At 44.4% G+C, this 23,202-nt stretch overlaps 1 protein-coding gene across 3 annotated transcripts in view; it reads right to left on the reverse strand.

The window, feature by feature from the left end:
• Positions 1-23,202, reverse strand: part of SLC1A7 (solute carrier family 1 member 7) — a 123,928-nt gene that overhangs the window by 86,051 nt on the left and 14,675 nt on the right. For 2 of the 3 annotated variants that reach the window (XM_060231845.1, XM_060231844.1), the window contains exon 3: positions 483-698. The exons of the other annotated variant lie outside the window; for it this stretch is intronic. In XM_060231845.1, coding sequence (XP_060087828.1) covers positions 483-698 — 216 coding nt within the window. The remainder of the gene's footprint in view (positions 1-482; positions 699-23,202) is intronic. 3 annotated transcript variants of the gene reach the window in all.

The raw sequence follows: 23,202 nt of genomic DNA on the forward strand, positions 1-23,202 counted from the left end.
AGCTCTGCTCCTATCTACCACAAAGCCTGACTAGCCAGGTTATCAGGCAAATGGAGAAAAGGTGTGGGAAGTCACGGAAGGCCGTTGAACATACAAGTGAGTAAGTCTGACCTATACAGTCAAATGGCAGGCCAAGGAGGAGGTTCCAGGTCTTCCCCAGGCTGAGGAAGACAGACTTGGAAAAACTTTTGGAAGAGAGGAGGAGGCAAAAGAGTAGGGACAAGATGCAGTTAACCTCCTCCCCTCTCTGCCTCAGAGGTCTTTGCTGGCTCTGGGGTCTTGGCTTGAACCACAAAGATGGATATATGGAGGACCAAGCAGTTGTGGACTCCTTGGATCTCCACACTGCTATATTTACCACATCCACCATCAGAAGTGCTTGCTGATTTCAAAATATATCTTAAAATACTATCACCACCACAAAGTTACAGAATGGGTAACATTTTCCATTTTATAAAATCAGAAAGAATTAATGTAGTTACCGAATTAAGTCCAGCAATGCATCTGCAGAACTCATTATTGGCTTCCCGCTTTCCTCAGTGTTCTCCTTCTGGGCTGCCCCACCAGGATGGATAATGGAGACCATAACAATTCCCACAACCACAGCCACAAAAGTGGTCCAAAGATAGTAAGTGACTGTGATGATGCCTAATCGACTAGATGTCTTAGCATCAAGAGCTGCTAGTCCAGACATTAAGCTGTTGGAAAGAAAAACAAGATAAAATGAAACCTTTGTCAACTTCTTATTGAATAATACATGTTACTACAGTCCACAAGATGCCAAGAGAGAGTGGTAGGATACCAGGGAGCCATCTTCTCTACAGAGCTCATGACATTTCTCTCTGTTCTGGAAAGGAGGTCTGAATAAAGACTCCTTTTGCAGCAAGGCTGTGTGAAGGGATGGTTAGGGAATTAGAGTCTATGACTAAAAGTCTATGCTTCATAGACTATAATGGGTGCACATGTGTTTCAAAGACAGCTTTCACCTTAAAAATACATAGATTTGGGGTGCCTGATACTTTAATATATTTTAAAGTGAAATGCCATATTTGAAACATACAGACATCCTTCATAATGAATGTGATTTGTCCATATTGCACTTAATGTTTCAGAAAATAAGGATGATCAACCAATATCCTTACCATTGCCCCAGCCCTAAAAAGATGTCTCCATTGCATGCCAATTTGACACAGCAAACCTACTTACAGATGAATGTACTTGCCAGCAGGTGCAATTCTAAATTAAAAGTAAGGATAATGAAAAAATCCTCACTATGGCTGGACAAAAGAATTCCCACACATGCATAATCTATCTAGTTCCTACACAGAAAGAAGCTAAGGATGTATTGCATGCATATGGTCATTCTGAAATTACTTAGGATACTTTTTTGTAACCAGGTGTCCATGTAAAATTTACCAAAAAATATAATATCTCTGTGTTATATAGGGTTGTAAACCTCCAGGAAGAGCCTGGAGATCTTCTGGAATTACAATTAATCTCCAGACTACAGAGTTCAGTTCCCCTGGAGAAAATGGCTGCTATTGAGTGTGAACTCTATGGTATTACATCATAGCTGAGGTCTCTCCCTTCCGCAAACCCCAGCCTCCTTTGGCTCCACCCAGAAATCTCCAAGAATTTCCCAACCTCATGTTCGCAACTGTATCAGAGCAAGGTCTCAATACATATTAGCTTGTAAAAAAGCACAAGAAAATCACAAGAAAATGAAAATGTATATTTGCTAAATCTCAGTTGCTAAATAGCTTAGATCTAAGAAGCTGTACCTGTCTGACATTCCACTGAGGGAAGAGAGGGGAGGGGAAGTTTTGCCCAGTTCCCCCTCTCACTTCAGTTCTTCAGCCCTCCTGGTTCCCAGCTCCAACTTTTTGAAGGAAATGTTGGAAGAAGGGGCAGGCTTGGACTGCTCAACTTCTGCTGGTGGATCCTGGAGGCATCCAACCCATGGTTTTGTAAGCAGACTTTGCAACAAATGCCTAGGTCAGAATTCACATACAGAGTAGAAAGCTACAGTTCAGTGTTTAAAATTAAGAAACTTCACATTGCCATTATTTAAATGCTACTATATAAGCATGTTAGTTGAACAAATACAAATATGTTCCTGAGTTCCGAATGTTTTTATTTTGTTATGAAGTAGTACGTATGTCTTCCTCTTTAGGACTTTTAAAAATTGGCTGGTATAAATACAAGGGGTCCCATGGATCTTACAATGTAGGTACATACAAGCACAACTTCATTAATGATCATTCTAGTTGCCCTTTTCTGCACTTTTTCCAATGCTATAATATCTTTTTTGAGGTGTGGTGACCAGAATTGTACACAGCACTCCAAATGAGGCCGCACCATCAATTTATACAGGGGCATTATGATACTATTTATTTTCAATTCCCTTCCTAATAATTCCCAGCATGGTGTTGGCCTTTTTTATTGCAATCGCACACTGTCTCGATATTTTCAGTGAGTTATCTACCACGACCCCAGTCAGTCTCTGCCAGTTCACACCCCATCAACTTGTATTTATAGCTAGGACTTTTGGCCCCAATGTGCATTACTTTGCACTTGGCCACAATGAAGCTCATCTGCAACATTGATGCCCACTCACCCAGCCTCAACAGATCCCTTTGGAGTGCCTCACAATCCTCTCTGGTTCTCACCTCCCTGAACAATTTAGTGTCATCTGCAAATTTAGTCACTTCACTGCTTACTCCCAACTCCAAATCATTAATGAACAAGTTTAAAAGCATGGGACCCATTACTGAGCCCTGCGGCACCCCACTGCATACCGTCTTTCACTGTGAAAATTGCCCATTTATATTCACCCTCTGTTTCCTATTAATTAGTCAGTTTTTGATCCACAAGAGGACTTGTCCTTTTACTCCATGACTCTCAAGCTTACTAAGGAGCCTTTGATGAGGAACTTTATCAAAAGCTTTCTGAAAGTCAAGGTAAACAATATCTATCGGGTCTCCTTTGTCCACATGTTTGTTCACCCCCTCAAAGAAATGTAACAGGTTACTGAGACAAGATCATCCCTTACAGAACCCATGCTGAATCCTCCTCAATAACCTTTGTTCATCAGTGTGCCTACTCATTCTCTCTTTGATAATGGTTTCCACCAACTTTCCCGGTATTGAAGTCAGACTGACTGGCCTGTAATTTCCCATATTTCCTCTGGAACCCTTTTTAAAGATGGGGGTGACATTTGCTACCTTCCAGTCCTCAGGAACGGAGGTAGATTTCAATGAAAGATTACATATTTTTGTCAGGAGATCCACAAGTTCACCTTTGAGTTCTTTCCGAACTTTTGGATGTATGCCATCCAGGCCTGGTGACTTATTAGTTTTCAATTTGTCTATCAGTTGTAGGACCTCTTCTCTTGTCACCTCAATCTGACTCAGATCCTTCAACACCCCTTCCAGGGACAAGTGGAGACCGTCTCTTTTGTACAGCTCCCGCTTGTTCCAAAAAGCATCCCAGTGCCTAATGAACTTAAACCCTTCCTCCCTACACCATCGTCTCATCCACGCATTGAGACTTCTAGTTTGTGCCTCTCTCTCCAGCCCTGTGCGTGGAACAGGTAGCACTTCTGAGAAGGCTACCTTGGAGGTCCTGGCCTTGAGTCTGCTGCCTAGCAGCCTAAATCTTTCCTCCAGGACCTCATGACTGCATTCCCTACAAGCACCATGACCACTGGCTCCTCCCCAACACTGTCAGTCTGCCTACAACACGCATAATGTCTGCTACCTTCGCACCAGGCAGGCAAGTCACCACACGGTTAGTATGTGGTTTTGCTACCAAGACCCCCCCCCTCCTCCTTGCCCAGGGATGGCTCCTTGGAGTGAAAGGATACCTGCTCACCAACTGAAGAGGTCCCTTCGGAAGGTGCATTCTCCTTATCCTCAGTGTGGTGCCTTGTTCCCTCTCAACCCTCATGCTCCCTGGCAGCAACGGGACTGCCTTGTTCAGAGTGGGGCTCATCTAACAAGTCCCCGAGAGTCTTCTCTGAGTGCTTAACTGACTGTCTCTGCTTCTCCATGTCAGCTACCAAGGCCTCAAGGGTTCGAACTCGTTCCCTGAGGACCAGGAGCTCCTTGCATCGAGCACACACCCAAGACTTCTGTCCAGTGGGCAGATAGCCATACATGTGACACTCAGTGCAAAACATTAGAAAGTCCCCACCCCACTGCTGGCATTCTACCTTCATAATGGCGTTTTAAATATAGCTTTTAAAATATACAGCCCCCCCCCTTTAAATCCTTTTGCTCTCCTTCTGGAAAGTCTACTTAGTTTATTGGGAACACAAGGAAAATAGGGATCTTGGTTCCCGGTCCTTCCTGGGCTTCTTACAGAACCCCCAGGCTAAGAGCCACAGGCCAAGAGCCCTTTAGCTCACGCTTCTGGCAAGGTGCAGCCTAATAAATGCAAATAGGGTGGGGCCTGCAGTCTGCCTCAGGCAACACAGATACTCCCAATGAGCAACAATCATGTACAATCAGCAACAATCACCTACAGCCCACTCAAAACAAACACACAGCAGTTCCCCAGCAACCACACAAACTCAGACTTTCAGCAACTTCCCCCAGCTGTTAGAAAAGGCAGTTAAGAAAGCCAAACACTCACCCTTGCAGCAGAACTCCTTTTCTGCTCTCTCCCATAACTCAACTGTCAATAGACCTATGTGGACATTTAGCATTGGCTACAGCATTCTCAAATGTCAAACTGTAAGTAGTCGTAATCAGCATGGTTGTGTCTGAAGCTGCTGCAGATTCAATCATTTACTGAACGTGTATTTTGCTGTGTCATCCAATTAGGATAAGGAAATGGGTGTGCAACCCCACTGAGTAATCTGGAGTACCCTTGTGGGCTAAAACCCATAATTACCAACATCTTGCACTGGTGGTGCTGAAGTCAGGGGAGCTGAGGGTAGGGTGCCCTGTTGCTGCAATTTCAAGTTCCAGAGCAGTATGCTGGAATGCTGTCTATCTGAAGAACTATGAAGTAGTCTGCATGGTAATTTTTGTCTGTCCAACTGCTGTGTTGTGTAGTTTAGTTAGTTGTATTCTGTAGTGTTTTTATTTTCAATTGCTCATGTGCCTTATTATTATCTTATGAATACCATTTGTTTTCTTAATAAAAGCCTTAAGTATTTGAAGCATCAGGCTGCATGACTATTTAATAGAGATCTCCAAGGATCCAGTATCTTAAGACCTTTGGTCATATTTCTGTCAGTATAACTGAGTGTGGCTGCAGACTGCAAGATGATTACTTTGTAGATTTGTTAATATTCTGGCAAAGGCAGGAGGGTTTCTCCTTTTTTCCCTTCTGAGGCCCAGGACAGTAAAAAGGAGTGGTGGCAGACTACCTAACAGGTTGTTGGGTCTGAACCCCATCCCTTCCCCTTAGCCTGAGTCAAGCTGCACATCTGGCTCAGACTAGCAGGAAGCAGGATAGTGGCTGTTAGCCCCAAGGTATTGATGGAACTCGCTGTCTGGGGCAGTGATGCTCTGTATTCTTGGTGCTTGGGAGGGCAACAGTAGGAGGGTTTCTAGTGTCCTGGTCTCACTGGTGGACCTCCTGATGGCACCTGGGGTTTTTTGAGCACTGTGTGACACAGAGTGTTGATCTGGATGGGCCACTGGCCTGATCCAACATGACATCTCTTATGTTCTTATCTCTGAGGGCTTAGATAAAATCCACCATGGTATCCTACTGGACCTATTTCTACTCTTGCTGCTGGGACTGAGGGGCATCGTGTTATGGTGGTGCAAGTCCTATTTAGGAGGCCAGTCCCAGAAGGTGGTGCTGGGAGATGCCTGCTCTGCCACAAGTCCATTGGTCTTTGAGGTTCTGCACAGTTTGATCTTATCCCCCATGCTAATTAATACCTATATGAAGCCACTGGCAGAGCTCATCAGGAAGTGTGGGCTGTGGGCTCACCAATATGTGGATGTTACACAGCTCTATCTATTTCACCTAATTCTGAAGAAGCTGTTGATATTCTTGGAGGCAGTCATGGGCTGGATGGGGGGTGAACAATCTGAAACATCATCCTTACAAGATAAAGGTCAAGAATTTGTGGTCCTCTGTCTTAGATGGGGTTACACTTCTAAGCATTGCAGCTTGGGAACAGTTAGAAAATCAGGTGGCTGCTGTGGTTTGGGGTGCTTTGCCCAGCTTCATCTAATGTACCAGCTGTTCAGTGTAGTCTAGCCAGAGTGATCCATGTCTTAGTTATATCTAGACTGAACTACTGCAATGCATTCTACTTGGGGCTACTCCTGAATAGTGTTTGGAAACTGCAACTAGTGCAAAATGTGGCAGCTAGATTACAGTTCTAGTGGTGATAGGATTATGACCCCAATCCTATAGCAATTATGCTGGCTTCCACTCCACTCCTGAACCCAGTTGAAGCTGGTGGTTTTCACCTTAAACCCTACATCCCTAAAGGATCTAGGGGTCTTAGTGTACCATAAGCTGAACATGAGTCAACAGTGTGATGTGGTGGGTATAAAGGCAAATGCAATGTTGGGCTGTATCAACAGAAGTATAGTGTCCAGATCACGTGAAGTAATGGTATCGCTTTACTCTGCTCTGGTAAGATCTCACCTGGAGTATTGTGTTCAGTTTTGGGCACCACTTTTTAAGAAGGATATAGACAAGCTGGAACGGGTCCAGAGGAGGGCGACGAAGATGGTGAGGGGCCTGGAGGCCAAGTCCTATGAAGAAAGGTTAAAGGAGCTGGGCATGTTTAGCCTGGAGAGGAGATGGCTGAGAGGTGATATGATCATCATCTTCAAGTACTTGAAGGGCTGTCATATAGAGGATGGTGCGGAATTGTTTTCTGTGGCCCCAGAAGGTAGGACCAGAACCAATGGGTTGAAATTAAATCAAAAGAGTTTCTGTCTCAACATCAGAAAGAATTTCCTGACTGTTAGAGCGATTCCTCAGTGGAACAGGCTTTCTCAGGAGGTGGTGGGCTCTCCTTCCTTGGAGATTTTTAAACAGAGGCTAGATGGCCATCTGACAGCAATGAAGATCCTGTGAATTTAGGGGGAGGTATTTGTGAGTTTCCTGCATTGTGCAGGGGGTTGGACTAGATGACCCTGGAGGTCCCTTCCAACTCTATGATTCTGTGGTTTGGGAGCAAGGTGCCAGAAGGATTGTTTTCTCCCATACATTCCTGCCTGAGAACTAAAATCACAGAAGCCCTCTCTTGACTCTTATATGTAAAAGCCCTACACATTCTGAAGGTCATCAATCCTCAGAATAGTAAAATATGAGCATTCAGTGATGTGCCACATATGTAAAATCAGCCTGAAATTAGCCTTACACTGGAACAATAATTATTTCATATGGTACAGCAGTTAGACTACACTTAGAAAATTGCCATTAAGAAGGGGTGAGGTGGTGGCAACGTATGCTACCCTGAGCTCCTTCAAGGGATAGATATCAAAAAAATAGATATAAAAATACATGAACCAATTAATGAAAGCTTGAAAGCTGTGGGATGTCCACAGAAGCATTGTGGATTTCAATGTTTTAATTAACAAACGCCCCCCTCCCCAAAAAAACACCCTATCTACCTTCCTTTCTGACTATTTACATGATCAGCAGGATTTTCTAGAGGAAAAGACATAAAACTTTTCTAGAGGAAAGACATAAAACTTTGCAAAAATACAGGTATTTTTCCATTGCTTTCAGTACAATTTATTAGCAGTTTATTAATTATTATGCACAGTAAATTAACAATTTATTATTACTATTAACAAACAAGTGGGTATTATTAGGATATCAAAATGGTTTCCCATGACATGATGACTGCTATTTGATGAAGTTTTCTAAACATCATGCTGAAGTGCAGCTTAACCTTTATCATAGATTTAGTAAAAACACAGTGGTGGGATTTAGCATTCAGGTTTCTAACATCCAGTACATTAATTAAGAAAATGTACTGCTTTACTGTTTGCTACTCTCTAATCCTGTAGGTTTTGCTTTCAGTTCTGTGTATACCGGGGATGTGTGTGTGTGGAATAAAATGCTAGGTTTTTTTAAAAAATTCACTGTATTTTGGCCTTGCTTTTTGTCCCAGAAACCCTTCCCATTTAATCCCAGGTATTGGAAGACTGATTGTGATAAACTCACAATTGAGTTAATGGCAGAGTTCTAGTATGATGATTGTTATTACCTATACATTCATATTATGGGAAAACAAGAATTAAATTCCTCCTTCAAGGTAAAAGGTAAAGGTAATCTCCCCTGTATAAACACTGAGATTACCAACCCATGGAGTGACATCACATCATGACATTTTCTTGACTGACTTTTTATGGGGTGGTTTGCCATTGCCCTGTGGCGCAGAGTGGTAAAGCAGCAATACTGCAGTACTGTGATCTGAACTCTGCTCACGACCTGAGTTTGATTCCGCCAGGAGCTGGATTCAGATAGCCGGCCCAATGTTGACTCACCCTTACATTCTTCCGAGGTCAGTAAAATGAGTGCCCAGCTTGCTGGGGGGGGGAAGTGTAAAAGACTGGGGAAAGCAATGGCAACCCACCCCGTAAAAAAGTCTGCCGTGAAAACGTTGTGAAAGCAACGTCACCCTAGATTCGGAAATGACTGGTGCTTATACAGGGGATCTTTCCTTTCCTTGCCATTGCCTTCCCCAGTCATCTCCTTAGGTAGAGGCAAATTATTACATAGCTTAGCATGGTAAATAATTTATGGTTTACTGGTAAATTAAATAGACAAAAGGATGAGGATAAAGTAGTAGAATGAAACAAATTGTTAAACAAGTATTTCTTTAAAAGTTGGGGTAACATTTACTAGAAAGCTGCTTCAACCTCTAAGGACATATTGTCTTCATTCTTAGCCATTTTATAACCTGAACTGCTAACAAAATAAATTGTAACCAAGATTCTGAGTAAAATCCTGTTTTTCACTTTGACTCTTACTCATGTTGAGCCTCCAGGAACAAACCTTCAATAAAACTAAGCAGCAAACCTGCTAATGCAAGAAAGACTATACATCTCTCCATATTTTTATGCATCTCTCTCTCTCTCCCCTGAATAATATAATGGAATACTGTTTGTAATGCAATATATAGGAATAGATTTTTTCAGACAAAGCACTGTTAAAGAACAACATATTGGCATAGTATTTAGAACAACATATAGTGATTATGATATAATGCCATGAAACTTGAAATACACTACACCCCACCTCAACTAAAAGACATAAATGCTGTATATTACCTTCACATTTGAGGGGAGATGGATGAGGCATCATAAAGGAATCTGTTAACTTTCCCACAATTAGAAAAGATTTTCTTACACACTTATCTCCTATTTTGACATGTTTATTTGTTGTTCCCCCTTAATTGGATCCATACAGCTGCTGACCCTATACACTTGGCTTCTTGTTCCTGATTTGTCTCAAAATGTTTACATCATGTTATATGCTGATTTGCTTTTCCACCCTGTCTATAAATTTGAATGGTTTTCTTCAGGGCTTTTTTTTTTTAGCAGGAACGCACAGGAACACAGTTCCGGCTGGCTTGGGTGTTGGGGGGTGTGTGTGTGTAGCCTAATATGCAAATGAGTTCCTGCTGGACTTTTTCTACAAAAAAGCCCTGATTTTCTTCTATTTCATTGTATCTACACGAAAGCTCATACCTTGAATAAACTTTGTTGGCCTTAAAGGCGCCACTGGACTCTAACTTTATTCCTCAGTTCCTTGTGATCCATTGAAGCTATTTACATTATTTATTTTCTGCCAGTCTAAGGCTTTGTTTAGACTCTATTAAGCTTTATTGCTTTAGATATTCACCAAACTGCAGCTTGTTCTTCAGATATTAGCAAATGGTAATACTTTTCTCTGTGCCAATCACTTGCTGATTGGTGAAGCTCAGGTTTCTCTTAAATTCACAAGAGCAGGTCAGACTAGTTTTGTCCTAACCACTTAAAGCCCCAATTACAGGATGTAAACATGACAGAATCTAAAGCGACTGCTGCAAACATAATACTATGGGAGTAATTATTTGTTCATTTACCTACCGATAAGTGTGTTTATATTATGTGGATCTGGATGAAAGCTCACACAAAAAAATCATATTTTAAGTCTTGTTTTGCCCAACATACTGCTGTACTTCTAGTCTCAGGAAAGGAAAAAGGTGGAAGATATTGCACTCATGTGAAGTGAACCCAAATACTCAACTGCTTCCTATTAAAACACTGGGCATTCAACCACATGCTTCATTTTGGTTGGATTGGGTCCATTATTTGTAAGGACAGGTAACACCTGGCAAAATGGTGATTGAGTGGTGTATTAGAAAGTAACAAAGAAAAGCACCAGGCTACACCTTTCCCTTTTCTATAGTTGTCCAATTACAGATGATGCTAGATTACAAGCTAGGGTATAGCCTACTGTTAGCATCCAAAGTGACAAATCCTGGAGGGGTCTAATAATGAGATTGCCCCGTCTTTGGAGCATGTTCATTAATAAGATTATCATCTGTAATAAGATTATCCTGCCACTAGATAATGTTGTGGGTAGGTTGGTGTTGTGATGGGAAAGTCTACAAACGTAATTAACTGTTGAGAAACAGTTCATTAAGGGTACTATGGGGCAGAAAGTCTAGTTGGCACTATTTGCTGTTAATCACATTCCAAATACTGCAAACAATAATACTGAATTTGGGAACAACTTACTTTACTTTGAGAACAGGACAGGAACCCAAGAAAACCACTTGCCAAAGAAGACAATTAAGATTTCCTGCATATATACTTCATATGCTGGACAAAATAGGCTCGTAAGAAGGCACCCAGAAAAGGGAGGAATGTTGCATTATGGAAAGTCAAGGGTTGTTGTCACATTTTCTCTTTGGCTTCACACACTTGTTGGCACAAGAGCCAAACTTGCAAATGCATCAGATTTTAACAAAGACCTGGCTACTGTCCTGAGCAGAGCTGGTTAGTAATTCTAACAAGCTGTTGACATAAGGACAAAGAAAAATAGACCTGTCTGCTCCATTGAGCTGAACAAAATTAATTGGCAGATTTACAGTGCAATCCTGTGAAAAGTAATTCCAGCCTAAAACTATTGCCTTCAATGGATTTAGACTTGAGCAACTCTACAGAAGACTGCAATGTTAGGCTTTGATTCCCTGGAGATTCAGTGTCCTGCAGAAGCAGCATTTTGGGGGGCAGGGTACATCTTGGGCTGCAGAGGGAAGGGGGAGGCAAGAAAATTGTGTTCCATGGATTGAAATTCTCTGCTCACAGAAATACTCTAGTGGGTTCAAGGTCTTTGTCAACTGCTAGCTGATGGTTTAAATGGAAACAATTTTATAGAATTTATGAGTTCAGCCACTACTGCTTCAAAATAATTTTTACTATGTTATTACTTCTGCATAACACTGGCCAACAAATTCCCAAACTATGGAATTTGGTTTTAAGTCATTTCCTTTTAAGACCCATTATATTTACTGATCAGCATTCTGCTTAAGTAATTGTTTCTCTTTCTGAATGGTGTTAGTCTCAAATGCCATAACCCTGGAAAAGGGAAACATAAGGAGCTGCCTGAAAACCCCATTCAACTCATGCGTCTTTAACTTGGTCTCTTCCTCCCCCATCAGAAGCCATCTGGATATTTTTTGAAATAGATGGATTATGGATAAAGTTGTCAAAGAAGATTAGTGTGATTAGAAAGGCATTAGTCCTGTCAAGAAGTAATGGTCAAGTATTAACCAGTAGCAGTTGCTATAAGACCAATGTTTGTTTTCATTCATTCACCTCTCTATCATGTTCTCATTTCATAATTGTTTGCTAAAGAAAAGCCATGCCTAACCCATTGAGGTTTCCCATTGTCAACAATATTAGAGATGACAAGTGGGGCCCTGAAAACTCATGAGGGGATCCCACCCCCTCCACTTTCTTGCTGAGCCCAGTGCGGCCCCCCAAGCTCTCCTACAGCCACTGCCAGGACTAACGTGATGCCCAGCACTATCTGGCAGCTCCCTGGCCTGGGCTGTGGCCACTGCTGGGCCCGGCATGGAGCAGGTCCTGTGCAGCTGCAGGACCCCACATGGCTCCAGGCCTCTTCCAACAGTCATAGGTGTGTTCTCTGCTGTTTTACTTTGGGGGGGATTTAAACCCTCTGTAAATTGTTTTGTAGATTTAAGGTTTTCCTGCAAACCAAGGGGGTGTCCCAAGTTCATAGAAAAATCTCTTTAGCATCCATGTGGCCCCAATCCGTGGATTTAGATTTCTGCAAATGGGGGCCACAGGTCACTAATAGTATATAGATTTGATGCAGTATCATCATTGTTTGGCAGAACAGAAAAAACAATGTAGGCCTATGGATTTTATCAACCATGCTTCTCTTCATCTTTTATGACAAAATGGATTTTTCAATGTCCCGGAAGGTAATCATACATTATTGTCAGAGCTATTTCACAAGACTTTTTCTTTGCTGGTCCTTTGACCATAATAAACCTGATTTGATTTGATTTGATTTGACAAACCATTATGTAGCTATAAAACTAACATGTGCATGTGAAGTATGTTTCTGACCTTCGTGTATCTTACTGACAAACAAACTGGAGAACCATGCAAATATTTTCACTTAATATGAAATTACTCTCTGCTGTGGGGAACCATTGCTAATTTTTGTTTAGAAGAAAGAAATCAAAAGGCCACTTTGCATATTACTTTCCCCAGTGTCTTTATATCTTCTCCTCTCCAAATGTCTGCATGACGCTATGTATACAATTTCTGATTAACAATCCTCTCACTCCTATTTGATCTCTTGCTCCCCTCCCTTTGAGTGGAAAATTTGCATGGGGTTTGACAATTGCATTAATAAAATATATCGTCTTGATAACACTGGGTACCTGATAACAGTTTTTAATACTGGTAAAGAAAAAAAAGGTCTTCTGTGCAGATGGTTCCTTGGAACATGCAATCCAAGCTCATGCAAAACACAAGTGAAACCCATCTCTGTTAATGTTCTGTATTTCTCTGATGTACAGATAATGGAAAAGTATTCTAGCACTGCTGAAGCAGAAAAAACATCTCTAGTGCAGCAAAATATTATGAAGAGATGCACTGGATGTTTTCCTAATTAAACAAGATTTTATAATATTGGAATGGGAATGACCAGGACTTTTTTTTTTTTAAGCAGGATTGCACAGGAATGAGGTTCTGGCTGACTTGGCATCAGGGTGTATGGCCTAATATGCAAATGAGTTCCTACTGGGGTTTTTCAACAAAAAAAGCCCCGGGAATGACCCAATAGGGAATTTGAGCAGACAGATAGATTATGAAGAGGAATCCCCTGTAAAAGAGATTGTTCTGTACTTAGTTATCCAGAACTTGGATCAGCCAATAAAAGGCCAAATGTGGTTCTCTTCACATGAGTTTCCAAACATGGAGTCTTCTATAAATAAATATTTGTTCATTTAAAAAAAAATGAAACATATGAAATAGAAAAATGGGGTTGAGAAGTACAAATTCTCAAAACCAGAAAACTCAAAGTGAGTTTATTCTGTTCTGATACTTAAGTTCTAACTGTACATTGTATTATCCTTAAGTCATTATGAGTACAAGGCCTTTCAGTTAGCTGCACCTTGGAAGTTCTCTGCTCAGAACTCAGTTCCTGGGTGTACAGAATGCAATCTGTATTGGGATCATGGGAACGTGGAGAAGCATCTTAGGCTCCCACCTCCCCCCAATACTGTTTCTCCAAGCTGGAATAGCCCACTGGGGAAACTTAGATATACTAATGGCTACATAAAAGTTTCATCATTGGGGCAAATAGCTATTCACTGGTTCTGTTTCAGTTTGGGAAACTTTGCACACTTTCTACTTCTCTTAGTAAAATGTCAATAAGAGAAGCAATGTATGTTTGGGAGGGGAAGGGCAAAAAAGGAGCAGTTTGAATATGTGAGTTATCAATGTACATTTCTGCAGAAATATATTTAAGAACATAAGAGAAGCCATGTTAGATCAGGCCAATGGCCCATCCAGTCCAACATTCTGTGTCACACAGCGGCCAAAATATACACACACACACTGTGGCTAATAGCCACTGATGGACTTCTGCTCCATATTTTTATCTAACCCCCTCTTGAAGGTGGCCATGCTTGTGGCCACCACCACCTCCTGTGGCAGTGAATTCCACATGTTAATCACCCTTTGGGTGAAGAAGTACTTCCTTTTATCCGTTTTAACCTGTCTGCTCAGCAATTTCATCGAATGCCCACGAGTTCTTGTATTGTGAGAAAGGGAGAAAAGTACTTCTTTCTCTACTTTCTCCATCACATGCATTATCTTGTAAACCTCTATCATGTCACCCCTCAGTCGACGTTTCTCCAAGCTAAAGAGCCCTAAGCGTTTCAACCTTTCTTCATAGGGAAGGTGTTCCAGCCCTTTAATCATTCTAGTTGCCCTTTTCTGAACTTTCTCCAATGCTATAATATCCTTTTTGAGGTGCGGCGACCAGAACTGCACACAGTACTCCAAATGAGACCGCACCATCGATTTATACAGGGGCATTATGATACTGGCTGATTTGTTTTCAATTCCCTTCCTAATAATTCCCAGCATGGCATTGGCCTTTTTTATTGCAAACGCACACTGTCTTGACATTTTCAGTGAATTATCTACCACGACCCCAAGATCTCTCTCATGGTCAGTCTCTGCCAGTTCACACCCCATCAACTTGTATTTGTAGCTGGGATTCTTGGCCCCAATGTGCATTACTTTGCACTTGGCCACATTGAACCGCATCTGCCACATTGACGCCCACTCACCCAGCCTCAACAGATCCCTTTGAAGTTCCTCACAATCCTCTCTGGTTCTCACCACCCTGAACAATTTAGTGTCATCCGCAAACTTGGCCACTTCACTGCTCACTCCCAACTCTAAATCATTTATGAACAAGTTAAAGAGCATGGGACCCAGTACTGAGCCCTGCGGCACCCCACTGCTTACCGTCCTCCACTGCGAAGATTGCCCATTTATACTCCTCTCTGCTTCCTATTACTCAGCCAGTTTTTGATCCACAAGAGGACCTGTCCTTTTACTCCATGACTCTCAAGCTTTCTAAGGAGCCTTTGATGAGGAACTTTATCAAAAGCTTTCTGGAAGTCAAGGTAAACAACATCTATCGGGTCTCCTTTGTCCACATGTTTGTTCACCCCCTCAAAGAAATGTAACAGGTTAGTGAGGCAAGATCTTCCCCTACAGAACCCATGCTGAGTCTTCCTCAATAACCCGTGTTCATCAATGTGTCTACTCATTCTGTCCTTGATAATGGTTTCTACCAACTTTCCCGGTATTGAAGTCAGACTGACTGGCCTGTAATTTCCCGGATCTCCTCTGGAACCCTTTTTAAAGATGGGGGTGACATTTGCTACCTTCCAGTCCTCAGGAACAGAGGCAGATTTCAATGAAAGATTACAGATTTTTGTTAGAAGATCCACAAGTTCAACTTTGAGTTCTTTCAGAACTCTTGGATGTATGCCATCCGGACCCGGTGACTTATTAGTTTTTAATTTGTCTATTAGTTGTAGGACCTCCTCTTTTGTCACCTCAATCTGACTCAGGTCTTTCAACACCCCTTCCAATATTAGTGGTTCTGGGGCGGGCAAACACTTCTCATCTTCCACGGTGAAGACAGAGGCAAAAAATGCATTCAGCTTCTCAGCCATTTCCCCATCCTCCTTCAGTAATTCTTTTACCCCATGGTCATCCAAGGGCCCCACTGCTTCCCTGGCTGGTTTCCTATTTCTAATATATTTGAAGAAATTTTTATTGTTGGTCTTTATGTTTTTTTGCAATATGCTCCTCATAGTCCCTTTTTGCCTGCCTGATCACAGTCTTGCATTTGATTTGCCACTGCCTGTGTTCCCTTTTATTAATCTCACTTGGACTGGTTTTCCACCACTTAAAGGAGTCCTTCTTACCTTTTACAGCTTCCATTACTTTGTTTGTTAACCATGCTGGCCTCTTCTTATACCTGTTTGTGCCTTTCCTAACTTGTGGTATGTATTTTATCTGAGCTTCTAGGATTATAGTTTTAAATAGTCTCCAAGCTTCCCCAAGGGTTTTGACCATATTTACCTTTCCTTTCAGTTTCCTCCTCACATGCCTCCTCATCTCAGAGAATTTACCCCTTTTAAAGTTAAATGTGGTTGTGGCGGTCTTTTTGGGCAACTCCCTATTTATACAAACGGTGAAATCAATAACATTATGGTCACTGTTCCCAAGCGGCGCAATCACTTTTACATCTCTCACCAAGTCTTGGGCATTACTTAGGACCAGATCCAGGATCGCCCCACCCCTGGTAGGTTCTGAGACCATCTGCTCCATAGCACAGTCATTGAGAGCATCAAGAAACTCAATCTCTTTCTCTCGACCAGAACACATATTGACCCAATCAATCTGCGGGTAGTTAAAAACACCTATTACGACACAGTTTTTACGTTTAGCCACTATCTTTAATCCTTCCATCATATTATAATCGTCCTCTCTCTTTTGATTTGGTGGGCGATAACAAACTCCCATAGTTAAATTTCCTTTTGGGCCCTCTATTTCAACCCAAAGCATTTCTAAAAGGGAATCTAATTCTCTGACCTCAGTCTTACTGGACCGTATATCCTCTCTGACATACAGAGCCACCCCACCTCCAACCCTTCCCTCCCTATCCTTCCGATATAACTTATATCCAGGAATCACCGTGTCCCACTGATTCTCCTCATTCCACCAAGTTTCTGAAATTCCCACAATGTCTATGTTTTCTCCCAACACTAAACATTCCAATTCACCAATTTTACTTCGGACACTTCTAGCATTTGCACATAAACATTTATAATTTCCCAGGCAAGCTAGGCTCGCCACCTCCCTCCTGCCGCCTTGAGACTCTGGCAGACAGTCCATACTGTTTGTCACCATCACAGTGGACAACTCTGATCCGTTACCCGGTAGAAAAATAGAAGCCAACTGTGACGGAACCGGCCCGGTTCTGCCTTCAGACCCAGTCCCATCAACTTCCTATTGAGTCGCCAACTCCTGGAGGGAGCTATTTCTCCTCCGGCCACTTGGGCTCGCTGCCACCACCTGCTCAGTCTAGGGGTTCAGATTGAGAGGAACAGGACTCCCAATCCCCCTCTCCAGCTATGAGGCCAGGCCTCAAGGTCCTCTGCCACCCTGTACTTGGGTATCACAGAGACCTCAGCACTTCTTTGGGGAACCCCTGGAGGATTGGCACCTTATCCAACTGCATGCCTTCCCCCTTCCCCGGGGCCCCCTTCATAAAGCAGCATGGTCTAAGTGGTTGGGATCTATGTGGTACAGAGTTTGACTGCCAGCATTCAAAACAGAAAAAATATTTATTTAAAAGAGAAAAAGAAAAGAAAAGAAAAGCACAACGAAAACAGTTGCATGTAAAAGGTTAGCACAGCACAGCACCCGCACAGCAAACAGCATGACAAAGAAAAGGTGGTTATAAACGCATCCTACTGTCCCTGGTCTAAACTTGCCCTGCCTTGAGGATGACTTACTTGGTCTGACTGCCTGGGGGCCTCCTTTTCCTGAGTAGGCCTATCCCACAGTCAGGAGCCCCCATGCTCACAACCTCCTCCTTTGAGCGCCAGTTGAGGACTGCCTCTCTTCCTGCCTAACTCACATACCAAGAACAAAAGAACTTCCTGCCGCTCTAGGAGGCTTTCCCCCTAGAGTTGCTGGTTTGGCTCTGGAAGGGAGGGGGGGGTTGGAGGGAGGCTAGGCCAAAGCCTGCTTAGCAGTTTCATGTTCCCTCCCAACTAAGATGGCGTTTCTCCACACGTCCCCCTCCTTAAATTCTGAGCCAGAGGGGTTGCCTCCTACAGAGGTGACCCCGTAGCAGAATCCAACCAAACAAGGAGAAACCCGTTAACGCAAACAGAACATTTACCAAGATTAGGAATTTTCCCAACAATACACAAAGTCCAACACCCTAGGTGTCCATGTCCTTTCTGGACAAAAAGTTGCATTGCTGCATTCGGAAGGAATGTCCAGTCTTTAAGATGTACTCCTCCATCTCCCAGGACCACCTCTGGAGTTTGGCGCTCTCCCTCAGTTGCTGCTGTTGCTGGGATGAGTGGTCCATCAAAGAAGGAAATTCCTGGCCCCACATATGAGGTTGGAAACTGCCCAGTTCCCACACAGTTGCTTCTTCTTTATCCCTCATTGGTGGAATGTTCCCTCTGTCCACTCTGACCTCCCAGAAAACCACCTCTGGGGCTCCAAACAATTGCTGTCCCAGCTTCTTTTTGTCTCCTTCCTTCCTACCTATATGCAACACCATGGACCTTGCAGAGAATGGCTGTGGTATATTCACCTGCACCACTTTAACTGCCTTTCCTGTCTTCTCCATAGCCACCACATAAGTAACATCGTCCAGGTCATCCACAATCATATGGGGTCCCTCCCATTCCACTTTCCGTTCACCAGTATGAAGTGGCAGGAAAACCATCACCCTATCCCCTGTCTCAGCTTCTGAGAACTCCACTTTCTGGTCCCTTGCCACCTCACCCAGTGGTTCCAGCCTAGGGTCACTTTGAACCTCAGACAGGAACATTCCTGGCTCCCCCAGACTTTCTATCATCTGTTCCTTCAAGCCACCCCTAGTCCCACTGTTTCCAGAAACCTCAGCAAGGGTTTGGCTTGGGTTCTCAGTCCCCTCGGTTGGTTTTTCAGCACTACCCAACTGACCCCCCTCTTGCCTGGAAGGTCCCACAGCTTCCCAGGACTCCTGTTTGCCCTGCTTCAAGACAACCTGTTCTGAAAGAGTCTCGGAAGATCCCACTTCCTGATCCACAGCTACTTGGTGAACCGGTTCCAACCTAAGGTCACTCAGGGCCCCCTTCTGGAACCACTCCCATTCCCCCAAGCCTTCAGCTATGTGCTCCTCTGAGCCCACATTAGCCTTGCTGCTCTCAGAACCTCCTGTGAAATCTCCACTCTCCTCCTCTGTCTCTTCAGGATGCACATCCTTTACGCTAGACCGGTTCCCTTCCTCGCTAGGAACATCTACAGCCTCTTGCTGCACTTGGGGAAAGCTACACCCCTCTTCCCCTTGGGAACACCCTCCTCCAGGGCTTGAGACAGGCTGGTCCTCCCCCTCCTGGGTGACTGACCTCTCTTCGTCCTCAGTAACCTGGGCTAATTCCCCCTCCCTGGTTGGTGGTGAGGTGGCTTCCCTAAAGTTGCCTTCCTCCTCCCACTTTCCTCTGAGGGTTTGGCTGCGGGTTACAGCATTGATAGAGTACTGGCCAACCAACAAATCCCGGCCCAATAACACTGGAACTGTCTGTTCCTTCATTACCCCAAATTCAGAATAGGATCTACATTCTTGTGGAGCTAAACCCCTGAACTGCTTTCGGGAGTGGTCTGGCCCCAGTTTAAACCTTTTAAATACAGTGGCTTTCTAGGCTGCAAAAGTTATCCCCCCCATCTTCCATAGGCATGCTGTGATAGATGGCTGAAAGTTCTCCAGTCAGGATGCTACAGAGGTAAGACATATAGTCTTCCTCTGCAATCCCCCACTGTTTGGCTGCCTTCTCAAAGTTGGAGAGGTATATGGAGGGGTCTTCTCCCTCTTTGTACACTGCAAAGTCTTTGGGGGTGACTTTGATCTTTATGCTTTGTTCAGCTTCCAGACGTAGCACCTCAAGCTCATGGCGACGTTGCTCTTCCTGCTCCCGTCTGCGGATCTCAGCTCTCTCTCTTTCCTCCCGTCTGCGGATCTCCGCTTGTCTCAGCTCCCTCTCTCTTTCCTCCTGTCTGCAGATCTCAGCTTGTCTTTCATCCCTCTCTCTTTCCCCCTGTCTGCGGATCTCATCCCTCTCTCTTTCCTCCCGTCTGCGGTCTCGGTCCGCCTCGATACGCATTCTCTCCAGTTCCAACTGTAGCCGCAAGATTGCTTCTGACTGGGTAGGGGGCACTTCTGCAGGTGCCCCTGCATGCTGATGATGCTCCAACAGGAGGTCTTTCATATCTGCTACAGTCATGTTGTCACACTCCAGCTTTTGTTTTGCACACTCTTCCTGGAGCTGTGGCTTTGTCATCTTCAGGATTTCCAGTCTCTTAGCACGCTCCATCCTAACTAACTAAACTTTCCCTATTCCAGTTGACCCGAAAATAAAACAAAACCTCTGTTGCTTCCTCTGGGTGCTTGTGCGTATCAAAAAACCAAAAATGCCTGGCCAATCAAGTTCTCTGTTTGTTCTTATCCCACCGCTGCCGCCAAGTGTGACGGAACCGGCCCGGTTCTGCCTTTAGACCCGGTCCCGTCAACTTCCTATTGAGTCGCCAACTCCTGGAGGGAGCTATTTCTCCTCCGGCCACTTGGGCTCGCTGCCACCACCTGCTCAGTCTAGGGGTTCAGATTGAGAGGAACAGGACTCCCAATCCCCCTCTCCAGCTATGAGGCCAGGCCTCAAGGTCCTCTGCCACCCTGTACTTGGGTATCACAGAGACCTCAGCACTTCTTTGGGGAACCCCTGGAGGATTGGCACCTTATCCAACTGCATGCTTTCCCCCTTCCCCGGGGCCCCCTTCATAAAGCAGCACGGTCTAAGCGGTCGGGATCTATGTGGTACAGAGTTTGACTGCCAGCATTCAAAACAGAAAAAATATTTATTTAAAAGAGAAAAAGAAAAGAAAAGAAAAGCACAACGAAAACAGTTGCATGTAAAAGGTTAGCACAGCACAGCACCCGCACAGCAAACAGCATGACAAAGAAAAGGTGGTTATAAATGCATCCTACTGTCCCTGGTCTAAACTTGCCCTGCCTTGAGGATGACTTACTTGGTCTGACTGCCTGGGGGCCTCCTTTTCCTGAGTAGGCCTATCCCACAGTCAGGAGCCCCCATGCTCCCAACCTCCTCCTTTGAGCGCCAGTTGAGGATTGCCTCTCTTCCTGCCTAACTCACATACCAAGAACAAAAGAACTTCCTGCCGCTCTAGGAGGCTTTCCCCCTAGAGTTGCTGGTTTGGCTCTGGAAGGAAGGGGGGGTTGGAGGGAGGCTAGGCCTAGCGTTCCCAATCCTCCCGCTCTGGCGGGAGACCCCAGGATTTCCACCCTCTTTTCCCGCTCCCCCAAAAAACGGAAGCGGGGGGAGGGGGGGAAACGGTGGGCGCCAGTTCTGGCAGCTTTAGTTGGTCTCAATAAAAGATACTGTGTTATTACTATACGGATAGTACGTAGTACGGTATTTTTTCAACAGAGACGTCAAAACACACAGCGATGCCATTTTGTATCTCCGGAATATCATGGCCAAAAGCGGTATTTTTTTTAAACTGAAGGTTTAGTTTGTGTCCACTTCTTTTTCTTCCTTATAGAACTTAGCTTCAGTTCCTGCTTGTGTGATTATTTCCTCCTGCGCAACAGTTAGAATTACGAATGACAGCAGTTTTTTGAGTGAAGTGCTTTATGGGAGTTGTAGTCGTAAAACGCTTTCACTGCATTTGGTATATGAGCAGGGAAACTACTTGTCCCAGCATCCCTCGCCAGCGAGGGGTTTTACGACGACTGCTGCTTCTTCCTCGTGAATCCCTAGTTGTGCGGCGAGCATGTTTCTGGTGTATCAACATGCCAAAAGTGAAGACGAAACCGCGGTCGCGGCAGCAGCGCCGTGAAACAAAAGCATCGGGACCAGGTGGGTCCCTGCTTGGTAGTGAGAAGGAGATTCCTGAATGAGGACAGGCTTAGAGGGCAGGGCAGCCATGGCTCTTCCCCGGAGCAGGCAAAAGTTGTGTGAACCTTGCTGGTCTAGAATCAAAAGATGAAACGCAAACTGTTTATCAGAATTAAGAAAAATGACACAAAACTCTGTACAAGATTTCAGAGCCCTTGCTGACTCCTGTAGCCAGCCGTTCTTTCTTGTACCGACCTCGACAGGCAGGAATTTTAGCAGTTGCCGCAAAGTTCTCAACTGTAGATGTATCAAGAAAGAATCCTGTAGTACTTTAAAGAGGAACAGATTTATTATGGTAGATGTTTTTGTGTACTAGATCCATCATTATTTCCTATGTAAGGAAGGCATTGAAAAGGTGTGCCCGTCCCTTTAAATGTGATGGCCAGAACTCCCTTGGAATTCAATTATGCTTGTCATAGCCTTGATCTTGGCTCCACCCCAATGTCTCCTGGCTCCACCCCCAAAGTCTCCTGGCTCCACCCCCAAAGACCCCAGATATTTCTTGAATTGGACTTGGCAACCGTAGCTAGGCCAAAGCCTGCTTAGCAGTTTCATGTTCCCTCCCAACTAAGATGGCGTTTCTCCACACCAACCCTTCATCTCTTTGAGATGAGTCCTCCCGAACCAGAGACATTCCATCTCCTGTCGGCTTTCCCCCAAGATTTAGTTTAAAAACTGCTCTGCCACCTTTTTGATTTTAAGCGCCAGCAACCTGGTTCCATCCGGAGACAAGTGGAGACCGTCTCTTTTGTACAGCTCCCGCTTGTTCCAGAAAGCATCCCAGTGTCTAACAAACTTAAACCCTTCCTCCTTACACCATCGTCTCATCCACACATTGAGACTTCTAATTTGCGCCTGTCTCTCCTGCCCTGCACGTGGAACAGGTAGCACTTCCGAGAAGGCTACCTTGGAGGTCCTTGCCTTAAGTCTCCCACCTAGCAGCCTAAATTTCTCCTCCAGGACCTCACGACTGCATTTCCCCACATCGTTGGTGCCAACATGCACCACGACCACAGGCTCCTCCCCAACACTATCAGCCTATCTACTACACGCGTAATGTCCGCAACCTTCGCAGCAGGCAGGCAAGTCACCATACGGTCAATATGCGGTTTTGCCACCCAGCTGTCTACTTGCCTAAGGATCGAATCACCAATTACCAAGACCCCCCCTCTCCCCCTGCCCAGGGATGGTTCCTTGGCGCGAAAGGATACCCGCTCACCAACCGAAGAAGAGGTCCCTTCTGAGGGCGCATTCCCCTTATCCTTAGCAAGGTGCCCTGTTCCCTCTCGACCCTCACGCTCTCTGGCAGCAACGGGGCTGCCACGTTCAGAGTGGGGCTCATCTAATACGCCCCCGAGAGTCTTCCCCAATTGCCTAACTGACCGTCTCTGCTTCTCCAGGGCAGTCACCTCGGCCTCAAGGGTACGAACTCATTCCTTGAGGACCAG

This window comes from Heteronotia binoei, chromosome 2, assembly GCF_032191835.1.
Source record: "Heteronotia binoei isolate CCM8104 ecotype False Entrance Well chromosome 2, APGP_CSIRO_Hbin_v1, whole genome shotgun sequence".
NCBI classification, from domain to species: domain Eukaryota; kingdom Metazoa; phylum Chordata; class Lepidosauria; order Squamata; family Gekkonidae; genus Heteronotia; species Heteronotia binoei.